Raw genomic sequence first — 19,880 nt, 5'->3', positions numbered from 1 at the left:
GCTCAAAAAGTAATTCCAATTTCATTACACAGGCACAAGAACCATTTTATTTCAAGTGTTACTGAGAATGCTAATAGTAACAAAATATGGCTGTTAAGTGTCAAAGGGAAACATATACCAAACCTGCTTTCGGTGGGAAAATCATGTTAGTTTGTATTCTGAGTAAACTACTCCTTGATCGATGGTATCGTGTGTGTTTGAAACAAGAACAATTACCCTCAGATGGTCAAAGAGATTCAAAGTTGTTTTTGCTAAGAATCCAACTTGGTGTTTGCAATGTTTGCAAATGGTTTTGAATTACTCTGCAGTATTTTCAGATATGATCAAATGAATTGCAGCTTTTGACTTTTTCAGTGGCATGTTGAAAGCATAGGAGGGCTGTGGCACCTTAATTGGAGAGTACAGGCTCGAAGAACAAGTGGAATGGTATCAAATACATCAAACACATGGGGTTCCATTTGGAACGCAGTCTGTACCCATCTGATTGACTGACTGTGGGGAAGGGAGAAGATGGAAGTCATTCGGGAGTGGGACGGGTAGCGAGGATAAGTGTCTGCCTTAGAAATCAAACAATCAAGTGATCAAATTCATCACAGATGCCTTTCTTATGGAGTGAGTCTAACAGATGTACCTAGGCCTATAGGACTTGCAGATGGGAACACTTGACTCACTGACTGTCTCAAACTTGATAAAACTTTAGTGTGACACAAATGATGTATCGCATATAAACAATGTATTTCACAGCATTCATCACAAAAACAAAAAAACATAACATGACAATGGCCTCCATAGTCATTTCAATGGTTATGTAAACATACTGTAGGTCGGTCTATCCAGAGAACGACAGCTCCCTCTAAACCAATAACAACACTTATCTTGAATGTGATAAGAAAGGTGTGTGTGTGTGTGTGTGCCTCAGGGTGTGCCAATCCTGGCCATTAATTAAAAGTTATCTACAGTAATTAATTAATTTACTACAAAACATTTAGGTCACTAGGAGATACTGCTGTGATTCTGTGTTGGTTACAATGTTTATGCAAATCACTGATAAATAAAAGAGGGAGGGGATAACAGGGAGGGAAAGCTAGAAGGGCAAGAATACAAATCAGGAGTCAGATGAATGAAAATAATGTAAAATGTCCAACTTTTCAATGAGCAGAGTGTAAAAATGTTCAGTGTTAGGCCTACATGTCATCAGCCCTCCACAGAACAACAATATGCCCACAGGCCTATACAACAACTAGTCTAATAGGCTTGTCAATTTGAGATCAATACCCTATGAGGGAGCCTATATTACTCCCTAAAAGTTCTCTCAAAAATGCATTCCTTACTCAGAGGCATCAAGGATGAGAAGACAAAGAGGACATCAGCTCTCCCATTGCTCAAGTCCTTTCGCTCAGCCAAGCCTCACATAATCTCCTCATCCGGAAGGAAACGCACATGCTTTTCACCTTTACATTTCTTCAGGCGCAGGGATGGAGACAGGGAGGAAGTATCTCCTTCATTATTGCCGTCACTGTGTCAAGTGAACGTTCGTTCCACGTCTCAACGTGCACCATGAATCTCCCGTTTTGGGGAGGATATTTTGGGGGATAGAAGTGCACTTTGAGTAGAGTCACCAGAGCACTCCGTGTATCTGTTGGACATCTCAAGGGCCACTCTTGTTTTACACAGGCATTACTCTAATTTTTTCAAACTCTCCCATAGTTTAGGTCCCAGTGCAACATCTCTGGAGGGAGGCTCAGGCTAGAAACAAGATAGGGCTAGTCAGGGACTCATATCTTATACATGAGCCTTTTGTCCGGTGATGCAAGTGAACCCCAATAGTTTCCAAGGCTATCAAATTGCCAGCAACAGGTACAATAAAAATTAAGTTAAATGTGTATAAAAAAGGCAACGAAATAACAGATGGGTTGGATCATTAATAATGGCAACTTCTTATATAATAATCAAGTTCTTATATGTATCTTCCAACTTCCTGCATCCATAGACCTATCCGATTACATATCACAACACGTTTGTTTAAAAAAATCTTACTTTGAAACATTTGCATAGAGGTCTATGCTGCTCCTCCACTCCACCTCTCTCCTTCCTCAACACAAGCGGCACATTCGATTTAGAACTCTCTGAGCACCCCTGAAAATATGCAAATTACCCTGAAAATAGGCAAATGAGAAAAACGTGTTTCTGACCAATGGGGTTAGGCAGTGTTGCAGTATGTGCGAATCTATTTCCGGTTGGCGTTAGTGCGGGAATTTTTGAGGCGCATCGAGGATAACTTGGAAATAACAAAGACAACGAGGTTTGCATTAGACATTAAAAACTTGTGAAATTCAATGTTTTTGTTTAGATGTATTGACAGAGCGTGTTTAAGATCAAGATTATCACGGAAACGCGGTGTTTTGCGAATCATCCAAGGCTTCATCAGAACGAAGGCCATTTCTAGCATGCCATCAGCTAACACGTTAGTTGGTAATGTTGTTAGCTAGCTAGTTTGAGCATCTCGTTAGAGAAATTGTTTAGCTATCAGTCCGCTGGTTTTTGAAATTGTCTGCAAATCATGGATGCACGCGCGTTACCTATTGGCATTAAGTTCGCTTAAATTAGCTAGCAACTAACAAGTAGTAGCCGTTAACTAGCTAGGTAACGTTAGCTAGCTAAATATAGGAAATGCCTTCCTAGATTCGATGCAACCAATATAGTTTTTACAATGTGCTGGACTAGCACAATGTAAAAACTATGTTGGTTGCATCGAAGTTAGGAAAATCTCTCTCGCCCCAATTTGCTGTAAAAGTCTAACTCTGGCCAGATTGATGATTGTAAACTCTGTAGCTAGCTAGCTAGTTCGTCGAGCCAGCGTGAACCTGACAATAATCGAAACAGCTACCTACCTTGGTGGTTACCAGATCGATTTGAAAACTCACGTGATCCTATCATGTGATATGGTGTTTACACGTCATATTCAAACTTCACTGAGACGTTAAGAAACAGCTTTTGCAGATGTTGACGGTCAAATAAAGGCATTGATATGATCTATGAGTATGCAGCATACTGTATTGGCTGGTAGTCACAAGATAGTTGCGTTGAATGAACTAAAATGTGGTAGATGTATAGATTATATAGATCATGTATACGGTCCCTCCAGATGCCCCCAAAAGCCCAGGCAGCAGGGAAGGGCAGAGGACCAGCCAAGAGGAAGCTTGCTGAGGAGTTTCCCCCTGGAGAAGTACTGACTGATACCAGCAAGAAGTCCTGGAAACTGGGAGCCCCTATCGGACAGGGCGGCTTTGGACTGCTCTATCTGGGTAAGAAAAGCATGGCAACATGGTTGATAAAACACATATTCTAGTCATTGATTGTTCATTCCTTTATTATTGATCAGGAATATTACTGTATTTCTTGCATATGTATACTAGCCCTTCCCCCTAATAGGCTAACTGAGGTATGTTTTTTTTTTTAAATATATATATATTTTTTTATTATATACAGCCAATGAGAATTCATCTAAAACAGTTGGAGCTGATGCCCCATATGTCATCAAAGTGGTAAGACAACTCTGGCTTGATAACACATGCCTTTGTATATGACTGCACGATTGGCCTCTTCCATCTCATGCCTATACAAGAAAGACAAAGGAGAAATTTAACGTCCTTAGTATGCCTGTACAGTTAATGACAATATACTCAACACGTTCAGTTCAATCTGATAGCCCTGCATTACTCCAGACCTACCTATGCTGCGTGTATAGTGTTTCCAGAGTATAACTGTTCTCCTTATGATGTAATCTAAACTGACCGTAATGGGATGAATAAAGCGGTACTGTTTGGTCAACTGTCCTCTTTTTTTTTTCTTAATCTAGGAGCCCAGTGACAACGGACCACTGTTCTCAGAGCTCAAGTTCTACATGCGAGCTGCCAAGCCGGATCTAAGTATGCATACCAGACACCACTCCCTCCCTCATGAACACACACACACACAGTCTCTCAACACTGGAACAAACAAATACGCATGAAGAAATGAGCAACTTCCTTAATTAAGGAAGTGTAGTTGTAGCTCTATTTAGTGAGGGCCTCTGTTTCCAACATGGTGCCTTTGGTGGCTCCTGTGTTTGCCCCAAAGCCATAACTTTGCATTTTATATCATAACAATCCAAATGTCAATCTCCCCTGACAATTAACTGTTATATTGCTAAGGAATGAACACTCATATTTTATTCATTGTAATATGGCTTTGTCTGTTGGTAAATATTTGTCCCAGTAGGAGATTACTTTACGGCCGGCACTGGCTTGGCCCGCACGGAATTACGCTGCTCTTATTACTTTGAACACCACTAACACCAAGTTTTATTAAGTGTGTTTTGAATCATTTCAATAATTTGCCTTGTTTTTACTTTTAAATGGCAGTCATCTCAGTTTAACCCTTTAAAAGTGAACTGCCTTTTAGCGTGTTGTATCGTGAATGATGTTTAGGCATATCTAGTATTGTTTAAATAGTTGTGCTACTCATTATTCCATAAAGATTATTGTTTTATATTGATACAACTGTTGCCATTTTTTGTATTTTAGTTCAGAGTTGGATGACGTCTCACAAGATGAAGTATTTGGGAGTTCCGAAGTACTGGGGGTCTGGACTACATGAGAAAGGAGGAAAAAGGTATTGAGTAGTTAAGAAATAATACATGAGAGGCTATGAGATTTTTATCGTGGCTTTGACATGGTCATAGCCACGAGGCGAAGCCGATTGGCGTAGACCACCACAGCCATTAGAAAAATGTCATAACACATGGTCTCTCATGTATTGTTGCTTTTATACAACGGTTACCAACATTAAAAAGCAAGATTAATTCCCAAATCATCAATTTTTGGAACTCTTTTTTTCTCCACCAAATACATTGGTATCTGGTTGTTAAGCAACCATGTTTTGTTTGTCCAGACGAAACCAGTTTATCAAAAGTTGCTGGCTTATGAACAAATTATCAAACAAAACGCATACTGCAATTGGCAATGTTTTTTGTCTAGTATATCACGGGCAGGATCTAAGGCAGAAGATACACAAAGAAACTTTCATGCAATTTTAGTGGCAGGTTGCAAGTGACATAATCTGAAGCAATTTTGCTGTTACATGAAGCAACTAGAAACACAATTAAAATTGCATGCAACAGCCAATCAAATTGAAGCTGCTTTGTCATATTGTTCGAGAATTCTAAACTCCCCCATGTCATCTGCTGCTTTACATGTGGTTTTACAAATAATTTGTTTATCCAACCGTTTGGTTATTGTAACAGCATGGATATAGACAAAATGCTGTCTGTACAATTTAGCTAGCTAGCCAAATTTCATTACAAAGTTAGCTAACAACGAAATAACCAAGCTAGCGACGACTTAAGCTAGCTAGCACAGGGAAAGGTTCACTTTGAAAATGAAATTTCTTGATTGCCAAACAATGTCCATAACAATCTCCCGTTCTGCTGTCTCTTTTTTCAGCCTTGATCACTGGCACATGACAACTGGGTCAGACGAAGTATTAGTTTTGATTGTGCGACTAGTGTCAAGCTACTGCCAAAGATGAAAAGTTACAACTGGATGCAACCAAGTTTCAGATTAGTTGCTTATTAGTGGTAGGGGGGTGTTTCACAAAGAAAACAAGAAACAACTCAGTTGCAAGCAACCAAAGTTTTGTAAAAGTTGATGTGTCTAACTCCAGCCTAACAATGTGAATTCCAAACCACCCGTTCTGTAATGCCTCTTTTAAATCTGGTTCTTCCAGTACCTTGACAGCAATCTGTTATGATATGTCAGCCATATAAATACCTGTGGACCAGTTTGGTATATTTGACACACCCATAAAGTTAAGTGGTTGTGCATGTCATACCAACGCCTTACTCCTCCATCTACAAGCAATTTTGATTGATTAACATAGACCGTATGTTATCAAGGTGTGTCAAATGGCACCCTATTCTCTTTATAGTGCACTACTATTGACTGGATGCCATATGGCTCTGGTAAAAAGTAGTGCACTATATAGGGAATAGGGTGCCATGGGCCCTGGTCAAAAGTTGTGCACTCTATAGGGAATAGGGTGTCATTTGGTATGCACCCTGAATCTCTGGTTCCTTCCAGGTACAGGTTCATGGTGATGGACCGGTTTGGGACGGACCTTCAGAAGAAGTTTGAGGAGACTGGAAGGAGGTTCCCCCGGAAACTGGTCCTGCAGCTCGGGCTGAGACTCGTGAGTTTTGTCGTCATATAACTGCCGATAGTAGAGCCAAGAAAAAGAACTAACTAAAGCATTGATATATTTCATTCACTATGAAACATCTTGGCTGTTTATTTAATTGACTATATCTTTACATTTGTCATTTATCCAGAGTGGATTAGTTCAATCATCTGAAGATAGCTAGGTGGGACTAGGGCGGTTACGGTGACCGTATTAACTAGAGGTCGACCGATTAATCGGAATGGCCGAATAATTAGGGCCGATTTCAAGTTTTCATAACAGTCGGAAATTGGTATTTTTGCATGCCGATTTGGCCGTTTTTTGTGTGTTTTTTTACACCGTTATTTAACTAGGCAAGTCAGTTAAGAACACATTCTTATTTTCAATGACGGCCTAGGAACGGTGGGTTAACTGCCTTGTTCAGGGGCAGAACGACAGATTTGTACCTTGTTAGCTCAGGGATTCAATCTTCCAACCTTACGGTTAACTAGTCCAACGCTCTAACTACCTGCTTTACATTGCACTCCACGAGGAGCCTGCCTGTTACGCAAATGCAGTAAGAAGCCAAGGTAAGTTGCTAGCTAGCATTAAACTTATCTTATAAAAAACAATCAAGCAATCATAATCACTAGTTAACTACACATGGTTGATGATATTACAAGTTTATCTAGCCTGTCCTGCGTTGCATATAATCGCTTAGGTACACGTTGCTCCAATGTGTACCTACCCATAAACATCAATGCCTTTCTTAAAATCAATACACAAGTATATATTTTTAAACCTGCATATTTAGTTAATATTGCCTGCTAACATGAATGTCTTTTAACTAGGGAAAATGTGTCACTTCTCTTGCAACAGAGTCAGGGTATATGCAGCAGTTTGGGCCGTCTGGCTCGTTGCGAACTGTGAAGACTATTTCTTCCTAACAAAGACAGCCGACTTCGCCAAACGGGGGATGATTTACCTTCTCTAGGGCCAGTGGGACGATTTCGTCCCACCTACGTAACAGCCAGTGAAATCCCGTGGCGCGTTATTCAAATACCTTAGAAATGCTATTACTTCAATTTCTCAAACATATGACTATTTTACACCCATTTTTCAAGCTAGCATATAATGTCACAAAAACCCAGAAGACAGCTAAATGCAGCACTAACCTTTGATGATCTTCATCAGATGACAACCCTAGGACATTATGTTATACAATACATGCATGTTTTGTTCAATCAAGTTCATATTTATATCAAAAACCAGCTTTTTACATTAGCATGTGACGTTCAGAACTAGCATACCCCCCGCAAACTTCGGTGAATTTACAAAAAATGTACTAAATTACTCACGATAAACGTTCACAAAAAGCATAACAATTATTTTAAGAATTTTAGATACAGAACTCCTCTATGCACTCGATATGTCCGATTTTAAAATAGCTTTTCGGTGAAAGCACATTTTGCAATATTCTAAGTAGATAGCCCGGCATCACAGGGCTAGCTATTTAGACACCCAGCAAGTTTAGCCTTCACCAAACTCCGATTTACTATTAGAAAAGTTTGATTACCTTTGGTGTTCTTCGTCAGAATGCACTCCCAGGACTTCTACTTCAATAACAAATGTTGGTTTGGTCCCAAATAATCCATAGTTATATCCAAACAGCGGCGTTTTGTTCGTGCGTTCAAGACGCTATCCGAAAGGGTAAAGAAGGGTGACGAGCACGGCGCATTTCGTGACAAAAAAAATCTAAATATTCCATTACCGTACTTCGAAGCATGTCAACCGCTGTTTAAAATACATTTTTATGCCATGTTTCTCGTAAAAAAGCGATAATATTCCGACCGGGAATCTGCGTTTAGGTAAAAAGACGAAAGAAAATAAAGCACGGGGTCGACTCGTGCACGCGCCTAAGCCCATTGTCCTCTGATCGGCCACTTGCCAAACGCGCAAATGTGTTTCAGCCTGAGGCTGCCTCGATATCATTCAGCTTTTTCCCGGGTTCTGAGAGCCTATGGGAGCCGTAGGAAGTGTCACGTTACAGCAAAGATCCTCAGTCTTCAATAAACAGAGACAAGAAGAACAAGATCTTGTCAGAGAGGGCACTTCCTGTAAGGAATCTTCTCAGGTTTTGGCCTGCCATATGAGTTCTGTTATACTCAGACACCATTCAAACAGTTTTAGAAACTTTAGGGTGTTTTCTATCCAAAGCCAATAATTATATGCATATTCTAGTTACTGGGCAGGAGTAGTAACCAGATTAAATCAGGTACGTTTTTTATCCGGCCGTGTCAATACTGCCCCCTACCCCCAACAGGTTAACAAAAGCGCATTTGCGAAAAAAGCACAATCGTTGCACGACTACCTAACCATAAACATCAATGCCTTTCTTAAAATCAATACACAGAAGTATATGTTTTTAAACTTGCATATTTAGCTCGAAGAAATCCAGGTTAGCAGGCAATATTAACCAGGTGAAATTGTGTAACTTCTCTTGCGTTCATTGCACGCAGAGTCAGGGTATATGCAACAGTTCGGGCCGCCTGGCTCGTTGCGAACTAATTTTCTGGAATTTTACGTAGTTATGACATAACATTGAAGGTTGTGCAATGTAACAGGAATATTTAGACTTAGGGATGCCACCTGTTAGTTAACCTCTTACATCTAGACGTTCCGCTAGCGGAACACCTGCTCCAATATCCAATGATGGGCGTGGCGCGAAATACAAATTCCTCTAAAATCCGAAAACTTCAATTTTTCAAACATATGACTATTTCACAGCATTTTAAAGACAAGACTCTCATTAATCTAACCACACTGTCCGATTTCAAAAAGGCTTTACAGCGAAAGCAAAACATTAGATTATGTCAGCAGAGTACCCAGCCAGAAATAATCAGACACCCATTTTTCAAGCTAGCATATAATGTCACAAAAACCCAGAAGACAGCTAAATGCAGCACTAACCTTTGATGATCTTCATCAGATGACACACCTAGGACCTTATGTTATACAATACATGCATGTTTTGTTCAATCAAGTTCATATTTATATCAAAAAACAGCTTTTTACATTAGCATGTGACGTTCAGAACTAGCATACCCCCCGCAAACATCCGGGGAATTTACTAACAATTTACAAAATTACTCACGATAAACGTTCACAAAAAGCATAACAATTATTTTAAGAATTATAGATACAGAACTCCTCTATGCACTCGATATGTCCGATTTTAAAATAGCTTTTTGGTGAAAGCACATTTTGCAATATTCTAAGTACATAGCCCAGCCATCACGGGCTAGCTATTTAGACACCCGGCAAGTTTAGCCTTCACCAAAATCAGATTTACTATTACAAAAGTTTGATTACCTTTTGATGTCTTCGTCAGAATGCACTCCCAGGACTGCTACTTCAATAACAAATGTTGGTTTGGTCCAAAATAATCCATCGTTATATCCGAATAGTGGCGTTTTGTTCGTGCGTTCCAGAAACTATCCGAAATGGTAAATCAGGGTCGTGCTCATGGCGCATTTCGTGACAAAAAATTCTAAATATTCCATTACCGTACTTCGAAGCATGTCAACCGCTGTTTAAAATCAATTTTTATGCAAGTTATCTCGTAAAAAAGCGATAATATTCAGACCGGGAATCTCCTTTTCGGCAAACAGAGGAAAAAACACAAAGACGGGGGCGGCCAGTGCACGCGCCTAAGCCCACAGTCCCTTGATCGGCCACTTGAGAAAGGCGATAATGTGTTTCAGCCTGGGGCTGGTATGACGACATTCAGGTTTTTCCCGGGCTCTGAGAGCCTATGGAAGACGTAGGAAGTGTCACGTTAGAGCAGAGATCCTTTGTAATAGATAGAGATGGCAAAGAAGTTCAAGAAATGGTCAGACAGGGTACTTCCTGTACAGAATCTTCTCACGTTTTGGCCTGCCAAATGAGTTCTGTTATACTCACAGACACCATTCAAACAGTTTTAGAAACTTTGGCGTGTTTTCTATCCAAGGCTAATAATTATATGCATATTCTAGTTTCTGGGCAGGACTAATAATCAGATTAAATCGGGTACGTTTTTTATCCAGCCGTGAAAATACTGCCCCCCAGCCATAACAGGTTAAATTACTGAACGCTTCCGTATTTCACTGAAAGGAAAAACGTTTTGTTTTCGAGATGATAGTTTCTGGATTCGACCATATTAATGACCCAAGGCTCGTATTTCTGTGTGTTTATTATACACTGCTCAAAGAAATAAAGGGAACACTTAAACAACACAATGTAACTCCATATTAATGCCCATGATATTGGAATTAGTTGTCGACGAGCAGGTGTCCACATACTTTTGGTCAGGTAGTTTGTTACGTTTGGTGTGGGATGTATTAATTTGTGGATGTCCATCATCCATATCGTATGATACGTTAGGAATTGCAATTCGTACTATATGTTACGAATTTGCAAAACGTATGATATGTTACAAATTCCAATTTGTTGTGGCTAACGTTAGGGGGCAGTATTTGCTAGGGGGCAGTATTTGCACGGCTGGATAATTTTTTTTTACCCGATTTAATCTGGTTACTAATCCTACCCAGTAACTAGAATATGCATATACTTATTATATATGGATAGAAAACACCCTAAAGTTTCTAAAACTGTTTGAATGGTGTCTGTGAGTATAACAGAACTCATTTGGCAGGCAAAACCCTGAGACATTTTCTGACAGGAAGTGGATACCTGATGTGTTGTATTACCTTTAAACCTATGCCATTGAAAAACACAGGGGCTGAGGAATATTTTGGCACTTCCTATTGCTTCCACTAGATGTCACCAGCCTTTACAAAGTGTTTTGAGTCTTCTGGAGGGAGATCTGACCGAACAAGAGCCATGGAACGATGATGGCCCATTAGACACCTGGCGCGCGAGTTCATGTTGGGTACCCTCGTTCCAATACGTTATAAAAGAGAATGCATTCGTCCACCTTGAATATTATTCATGTTCTGGTTAAAAAAGGCCCTAATGATTTATGCTATACAACGTTTGACATGTTTGAACGAACGTAAATATATTTTTTCCCCTCGTTCATGAAGTGAAGTCCGGCGGGCTTAGATCATGTGCTAACAAGACGGAGATTTTTGGACATAAATGATGAGCTTTTTTGAACAAAACTACATTCGTTATGGACCTGTGATACCTGGAAGTGACATCTGATGAAGAGAATCAAAGGTAATGGATTATTTACATAGTATTTTTGATTTTAGATCTCCCCAACATGGCGGCTAGTCTGTATCGCAACGCGTATTTTTCTGGGCGCAGTGCTCAGATTATTGCAAAGTGTGATTTCCCAGTAAGGTTATTTTTAAATCTGGCAAATTGATTGCGTTCAAGAGATGTAAATCTATAATTCTTTAAATGACAATATAATATTTTACCAATGTTTTCTAATTTTAATTATTTAATTTGTGGTGCTGACTTGAATGCCGGTTATTGGAGGGAAACGATTTCCTGAACATCAACGCCACAGTAAAACGCTGTTTTTGGATATAAATATGAACTTGATAGAACTAAAAATGCATGCATTGTCTAACACAATGTCCTAGGAGTGTCATCTGTTGGAGATTGTAAAAGGTTAGTGCATCATTTTAGCTGATTTATGGTTTTGGTGACGCCTGTCTTTTGAATTGACACAACATTACACACAACTCTTGTAAATGTACTGTCCTAACATACTCTAAATTTATGCTTTCGCCGTAAAACCTTTTTGAAATCGTAAAACGTGGTTAGATTAAGGAGATGTTTATCTTTCAAAGGGTGTAAAATAGTTGTATGTTTGAAAAATTTGAATTTTGACATTTATTTGGATTCAAATTTGCCGCTCTTGAAATGCACCTGCTGTTGATGGAGTGCACCACGGGTGGGACGCTTGCGTCCCACCTAGCCCATAGAGGTTAAAAGGGTTTTCATTTATTAAGTAACCTTCTGTCTTATGTAACCATAACAAACCTAATATTTCAAACTAATTGGAGTGCCCCAGATTTACGTTTACTATGCTTAGTCAGGCTGTGTTCCATTGAAATAATAAAACCCTTCCGACTCTTATGAAAAATATTCTAATTCACCCAGGTCTTCTCCTAGTAGGGTTGAATTGTTTCTTTCATCTTATAAAATGCAACCTGACATTGCCTCAAAGTTACAACACTTTGGTTTTATTCACTGCTCAAAAAAATAAAGGGAACACTTAAACAACACAAAGTAACTCCAAGTCAATCACACTTCTGTGAAATCAAACTGTCCACTTAGGAAGCAACACTGATTGACAATAAATGTCACATGCTGTTGTGCAAATGGAATAGACAACAGGTGGAAATTATAGGCAATTAGCAAGACACCCCCAATAAAGGAGTGGTTTTGCAGGTGGGGACCACAGACCACTTCTCAGTTCCTATGCTTCCTGGCTGATGTTTTGGTCACTTTTGAATGCTGGCGGTGCTTTCACTCTAGTGGTAGCATGAGACGGAGTCTACAACCCACACAAGTGGCTCAGGTAGTGCAGCTCATCCAGGATGGCACATCAATGCGAGCTGTGGCAAGAAGGTTTGCTGTGTCTGTCAGCGTAGTGTCCAGAGCATGGAGGCGCTACCAGGAGACAGGCCAGTACATCAGGAGATGTGGAGGAGGCCGTAGGAGGGCAACAACCCAGCAGCAGGACTGCTACCTCTGCCTTTGTGCAAGGAGGAGCAGGAGAAGCACTGCCAGAGCCCTGCAAAATGACCTTCAGTAGGCCACAAATGTGCATGTGTCTGCTCAAATGGTCAGAAACAGACTCCATGAGGGCCCGACATCCACAGGTGGGGGTTGTGCTTACAGCCCAACACAGTGCAGGACGTTTGGCATTTGCCAGAGAACACCAAGATTGGCAAATTCGCCACTGGCGCCCTGTGCTCTTCACAGATGAAAGGAGGTTCACACTGAGCACGTGACAGACGTGACAGAGTCTGGAGATGCCGTGGAGAACGTTCTGCTCCCTGCAATATCCTCCAGCATGACCGGTTTGGCGGTGGGTCATTCATAGTGTGGGGTGGCATTTCTTTGGGGGGCTGCACAGCCCTCCATGTGCTCGCCAGAGGTAGCCTGACTGCCATTAGGTACCGAGATGAGATCCTCAGACCCCAAGTGAGACCATATGCTGGTGCGGTTGGCCCTGGGTTCCTCCTAATGCAAGACAATGCTAGACCTCATGTGGCTGGAGTGTGTCAGCAGTTCCTGCAAGAGGAAGGCATTGATGCTATATAGTGACCCGCCCGTTCCCCAGACCTGAATCCAATTGAGCACATCTGGGACATCATGTCTCGCTCCATCCACCAACGCCACGTTGCACCACAGACTGTCCAGGAGTTGGCGGATGCTTTAGTCCAGGTCTGGGAGGAGATCCCTCAGGAGACCATCCGCCACCTCCTCAGGAGCATGCCCAGGCGTTGTAGGGAGGTCATACAGGCACGTGGAGGCCACACACACTACTGAGCCTCATTTTGACTTGTGTTAATGACATTACATCAGCGTTGGATCAGCCTGTAGTGTGGTTTTCCACTTTAATTTTGAGTGTGACTCCAAATCCAGACCTCCATGGGTTGATAAATTGGATTTCCATTGATTATTTTTGTGTGGTTTTGTTGTCAGCACATTCAACTATGTAAAGAAAAAAGTATTTAATAAGATTTTTTCTTTCATTCAGATCTAGGATGTGTTGTTTAAGTGTTCCCTTTATTTTTTTGAGCAGTATATTATAATTATGTCTATGATTTGATAGAGCAGTCTGACTGAGCGGTGGTAGGCAGCAGCAGGCTCGTAAGCATTCATTCAAACAGCACTTTCGTGCGTTTTGCCAGCAGCTCTTCGCTTTGCTTCAAGCATTGCGCTGTTTATGAGTTCAAGCCTATCAACTCCCAAGATTAGGCTGGTGTAACCTATGTGAAATGGCTAGCTAGTTAGCCGGGTGCGCGCTAATAGCGTTTCAAACGTCACTCGCTCTGAGACTTGGAGTAGTTGTTCCCCTTGCTCTGCATGGGTAACGCTGCTTCAAGGATGGCTTTTGTCGATGTGTTCCTGGTTCGAGCCAAGGTAGGAGCGAGGAGAGGGACAGAAGCTATACTGTTACACTGGCAATACTAAAGTGCCTATAAGAACATCCAATAGTCAAAGGTATATGAAATACAAATTGTATAGAGAGAAATAGTCCTATAATTCCTATAATAACTACAACCTAAAACTTCTTACGTGGGAATATTGAAGACTCATGTTAAAAGGAACCACCAGCTTTCATATGTTCTCATGTTCTGAGCAAGGAACTTAAACGTTAGCTTTCTTACATGGCACATATTGCACTTTTACTTTCTTCCCCAACACTTTGTTTTTGCATTATTTAAACCAAATTGAACATGTTTCATTATTTATTTGAGGCTAAATTGATTTTATTGATGTATTATATTATGTTAAAATAAGTGTTCATTCAGTATTGTTGTAATTGTCTTTATTACAAATCCATTTAAAAAAAATCGGCCGATTCATCGGCATCGGCATTTTGGGTCCTCCAATAATCGGTATCGGCGTTGAAAAATCATAATCGGTCGACCTCTAGTATTAACGCCACACCGGTGGTTATGAGTCATGTCAGCAGTCAGATTCCACGTGACCGTTTAGTCACTGTAATTAGGCTTCTCCAAGCTCTGATGCTGCTGCTGGTCATTAGTATCCTACCACACCTGCTAACTGCCTGGTACTCAGCAATCTATTGGCCCTCTAATCACTCTGACATCAATGCTAATGTATAATGATAATGATCAATTCTAAATCAAAACAAATTTAACACAAATGTAATGATTTAATATATGTATAGACAAGATTAAATCAAGAATAGTTTGATGACAATATTAGCCTATCACTTGTGAATGATGCCCAGCTTTTTTTGCACCTTTTTCAAATCATAGTCGCACATCTCATGTAGCCTAGCCCATAGGCCTATATGTTTTGATTAGGTTTTTTGCATCACAACTAAAGTGGCCAAATAGCTTCTTAAAATGAAGCACATTAATCTGCTTTACAACAGGTGTAGAGCCCAACTGGCAAACATACGCAGCGTGTGAGTTTCAAGTTTGGGGAAGATCATTTTCACCATAAAAATGCACCTTAATAATAACAGCATTACATGCATAATCGCATTTGTGGTCACTTTTGATAATGGTGTTTTCCGCTAATGGAACATTTGCACTTATTGCCGTGTGCGCCTTTGCACTTACTGCTGTGTGCATTGCTGCGCTTATATTGTGAAGAAATAGCCTAATAGTTATCAACATTTTAAGCTAAATGTTCTCACTTGCGGCAGGCTCATTGCTTAACTTTTTTTATGCTAGTGGTTGTATTATTTTGGGATCTATTACATCCCACAACGGTCCCAGACTATGGAATATTTTTTTCTCGCCCAGAATAGAATTTGTCAACTTTTGTACTATGGGGATAGTATATTTACATAGGCTAGTGCTTTTGCTGTACGATAGGCCTACACATCTTGTTGGCTGACGAAAAGTAAATGTGGACAGTTCTTCCAATATCTTCAATATGCGCCTCGGAATTGGATAAGGACGAATGCGGTTGCGTCCTTGATGTGTCTGTCTTCACTTGTAGCCTGTGAAAAAGACCCGATCACATGACTGAGAGCAATGTGAGTGGAGAGGTGCTTCGGCACGCAGCTGGGAGAAGGGAGTACTAATTATTATGTTCAGCCCAAGGTCGCAACAACCATTGGCCGCAAAAGGCATGGCTTTTTTAGGGGGCATTACGGTCACATAAAGGGGGATGCAGCTGGGAAATTCGAGGCATTATCAAGTGCTTGTCAAATTGGGAATGAGAGACTGATGAATGTATAACCTGCGCAAAAAAACAAGGCAGAGCTTATACCTTTCATGCAACTTTTTTCAAATCATCATTAGTCATCATGCAGCCTTATACCATGCCAAACCGGATATGCGCGTGCCCAAATTGATTTTGTCCCCCACCAAACGCGATCACGACACGCAGGTTGAAATATCAAAACTAACTCTGAACCAATTATATTAATTTGGTGACAGGTCGAAAAGCATTAAACATTTATGGCAATTTAGCTAGCTAGCTTGCAGTTGCTAGCTAATTTGTCCTATTTAGCTAGCTTGCTGTTGCTAGCTAATTTGTCCTGGGATATAAATGTTGAGTTGTTATTTTACCTGAAATGCACAAGGTCCTCTACTCCGACATTTAATCCACACACAAAACGGTCAACCAAATCGTTTCTAGTCATCTCTCCTCCTTTCAGGCTTTTTGTTCTTTGGACTTTATATGGCGATTAGCATCTAACTTTCATAAAGGTGTATTACCACGACCGACCGACCTCAGTTCATCTTTCATTCACCGACGTGGGTATAACCAATGAGGAGATGGCACGTAGATGGGAGAGGCAGGATTTGCACCACGTTCAGTGTCACAAATAGAACTGACTTCTATTTTAGCACTTGGCAACGCAGACGCTCGTTGGGGCGTGAGCAGTGTGGGTGCAATGATTGAATAACATGTATGTGTACATTTATTTTGCAATGCAAGCGGTGTGGTCAGCATGTTAGACTGTATTAAAAATCCAAACATATATCCCAGCATTTGTATCACAACTAAAGTTACATAAATAACTCTAAAATAAGCATATAGGAGTACCTGTTTCTTTCTCATCTGCTCAACACAGAATAGCCGCATGTGCGCTCTCCCTCAAATCGTCAGCTATGTTCAATTGTATTCTTCATAATATAAAATAACACCATGGAATTCTAAAAAATCTCATCTGCTAAATGAACGAGTGTAGCCCACAGCCATATGGCATAGCCCCATCAGGGCCTAACATAAGGACAGCTCAGAGTATGCTATTCTGTTTTTCTGAAATGGACTACATTTTCTTCATATCCTGTTTCTTTAGACCTCTCTAAAATAAATAATGTATTTATTGTAATGGTGTAGGCTATATTACATTTATTTATTAGACTTTTTAAAATGTAGAATGTAGGCTAATGATGTGGAAGCCTGGAGATGCTACATTTGTTTATATTAATAACCAGTCAATTAACGTGAGACTGGCAGTTATTTGCTTGACTATCACCGGCTGACAACCTTTCATGACCGACACAGCCCTCGGTGGGACAACCACATAGCTCAGTCATAGTAAGTACATTTTTCTTTAAGAAAGTAGCTATCTGCAAAGTCGGTGCTAGTAAGGGGGAAAAGTCAAGTGTTAGCTCACGAAAGGCAATATGCATCTCCAGGCGGGATATGACAAGTGCCTGGATTAGGACCTGCGCCACTTCCTGTGTGAGGAAAGATCGCACTCTACAGATGTTGTGGAGCATGAACCCGCAGGAGCTTGTCACTGCTTTGATGTTTGCAGAGAACAACCGGGGGGGCTGTCCAAGTTCCCTCCAAGTTTATTTGCACTCTGGGAGGGGGACACTTTGGAGTTGTCAACCATGATGGAGAGGTCTTGGAGCGTGCAAGCCTTCCCCGGGAGGAAGAGGGCAGCTCCGCCTTGTTGAGCTTGAGGTGGTGGGCCGACATCCAAGCTGAGATATCTGCCAGTCATGCAGATATCTTTCGTGTTCAAAATGTTGTTTGCCTATGTATTGTTATCTCTGTAAATAATGTTTGATATTTGTGTTGCATCTTCTTCTCCCCTCACTTGTGTAGCTTGACATTCTGGAGTACATCCATGAGCATGAGTATGTCCACGCTGACATCAAAGCCTCCAACCTCCTCCTCAGCCACAACAACCCCAATCAGGTCAGTGGCTGTCTTTTCCAAAGATATTGGCCTTGAGCTGTTGTATTATCTAGGGTCCTACCTGTCTGTCATTCACACTAGTCCAGCACTTACACACCTGATTCAGCTAATTCTTAAGCCAGGGCTTGATACGTTTATTTGAGTCTGTTGAGTTACAACCCCAGGAATGGATTGAGAAACACGTATGTAGTGGAGCTTTTTTGCCCTGATATGGCTAGCATCAATGCTATGCTAATCCTGTTAGATCTAACCATGTCAGGGCTGTATAGCTTGCTAGCATTGTGCCTTGTGTGTAGCAGTGGAGGTTGCTGAGGGGAGAACGGCTCATAATAATGGCCAGAATGGAGCGAATGGAATAGTATCAAACACATGGTTTTCATATGTTTGATACAATTCCATTCACTCCATTCCAGCCATCACATTACACTCCAGCCATTATTATGAGCCATCCTCCCCTCAGCAGCCTCCACTGGTGTGTAGTGACTAGCAATGTTACCGTACCTGTAGACTTCCAGTCAATGGTAATTAGCATTGGCTCGCAAAACTACCGCTAAGTTCCTTTATCCTGCACGCAGAGACATGCCAGACTCTAGCAGTAACCCTTTAAAATGGAGAGGCCTATTTCTCAGTCTGGGTAGGATTTCAAATGGTTGTCTCTACCTCTTGAAGTGAAGTAATGCCTTTGACCTGATATGTAAATTGAACAAACATTGGATATGTTTATTTATTTGATTATGCTGCTGCCACTGGTTCATTGGATTCAGTTCGACATTAGAGACATAAAAGAGGGGAGGGGGGGTGTTCTTTATTCTTCTCTAAACAGGGGAGAGATTAGATGGTGGCTAAGAGCTCTTTCAAGCAAACAAGGTGGGGGCAGGGGCAAATATGTAATTTAGAGATTAATAATGTTTCCGCGGTGTGTTATTAAAGTGCTATTTTTAAATTAAAATTTAGAAAGCAACCCCTTGGGAGTCTCAGGGTTAGCTCTCTCTCTGCCTGCTCCCTGCCTGCAGTTACTGGAAACATTTGTTTGACTTTCTGGGAGCTGAGGATTTGAGCAGGGAGGGAGGGAGCTGTAGTTTACTGTAACTATGCTTTGTAATGTATGAGATATTGTTATAGTCCAGGCGATATGTGGAAAAACATGTTTTCAGAAAAGCATGAAACTTAGTACACATGTACAGTGTTATTAGTAGTAATTTAGTTACTAGCCACATCATTTTAAGTATACTCACTCATTTGGTTGGCTGTGTGTCAGTGTGTGCATGCATGAATTTGTCTGTTTTGTTTGCAAACCTCTAGGTTTACTTAGTAGATTATGGACTGGCCTATAGGTATGCTCCAGAAGGAGTGCTGAAGGAGTACAAGGAAGACCCTAAGAGGTGCCATGACGGGACCATCGAGTTCACCTCCATCGACGCACACAAAGGAGTCTGTAAGTACAGCACACCTCACTGAGCCAAGCCAGGGCTCGGTACGTTCAGTTGGGAGTAAATGGAAGAAACCATTTTTTCAAAATAAAAAGGTAACCTGATTAGGGCCTTCACCCACGGTGCTCAGAATGACAGAAATCACATTTACATAATGGTCATTGTTCTTAACAGAGCATGGAAGTCGATGTGTGTCCTTGCAATGATGTGTGTCCTTACAATGATGTGTATATTTTTACCACACACTTTGAAGATGTTAGATTAGCTGTCAACATTTACTATTCCTGAACCAAGACGAGTAACGAACAGCAAAATCGTAGCATAGGCGGAGCGTGATTTTCAAGTTTGTTGGAAGAATATTTTCACCATAAAAATGCACCTTTTATAATAAGGCAATCCATGCATCATCGCATT

The 19,880-nt window shown here is 40.9% G+C and overlaps 1 protein-coding gene across 1 annotated transcript in view; it reads left to right on the top strand.

Annotated features, from left to right (window-relative positions):
- Positions 1-2,245: 2,245 nt before the first annotated feature.
- The window catches only part of vrk1 (vaccinia related kinase 1), a 31,100-nt gene continuing 13,465 nt past the window's right edge, over positions 2,246-19,880 (top strand). Inside the window, 8 exon segments of the mRNA NM_001140840.1 lie at positions 2,246-2,302; positions 3,146-3,305; positions 3,490-3,545; positions 3,860-3,929; positions 4,566-4,653; positions 6,120-6,228; positions 17,944-18,036; positions 19,339-19,471. Coding sequence (NP_001134312.1) covers positions 3,146-3,305; positions 3,490-3,545; positions 3,860-3,929; positions 4,566-4,653; positions 6,120-6,228; positions 17,944-18,036; positions 19,339-19,471 — 709 coding nt within the window. The 5' untranslated portion in view covers positions 2,246-2,302.

The sequence above is a fragment of the Salmo salar genome, chromosome 09 (genome assembly GCF_965601325.2).
Source record: "Salmo salar chromosome 09, fSalSal1, whole genome shotgun sequence".
NCBI lineage: Eukaryota > Metazoa > Chordata > Actinopteri > Salmoniformes > Salmonidae > Salmo > Salmo salar.
This window is presented reverse-complemented; position numbering and strand designations above follow the sequence as displayed.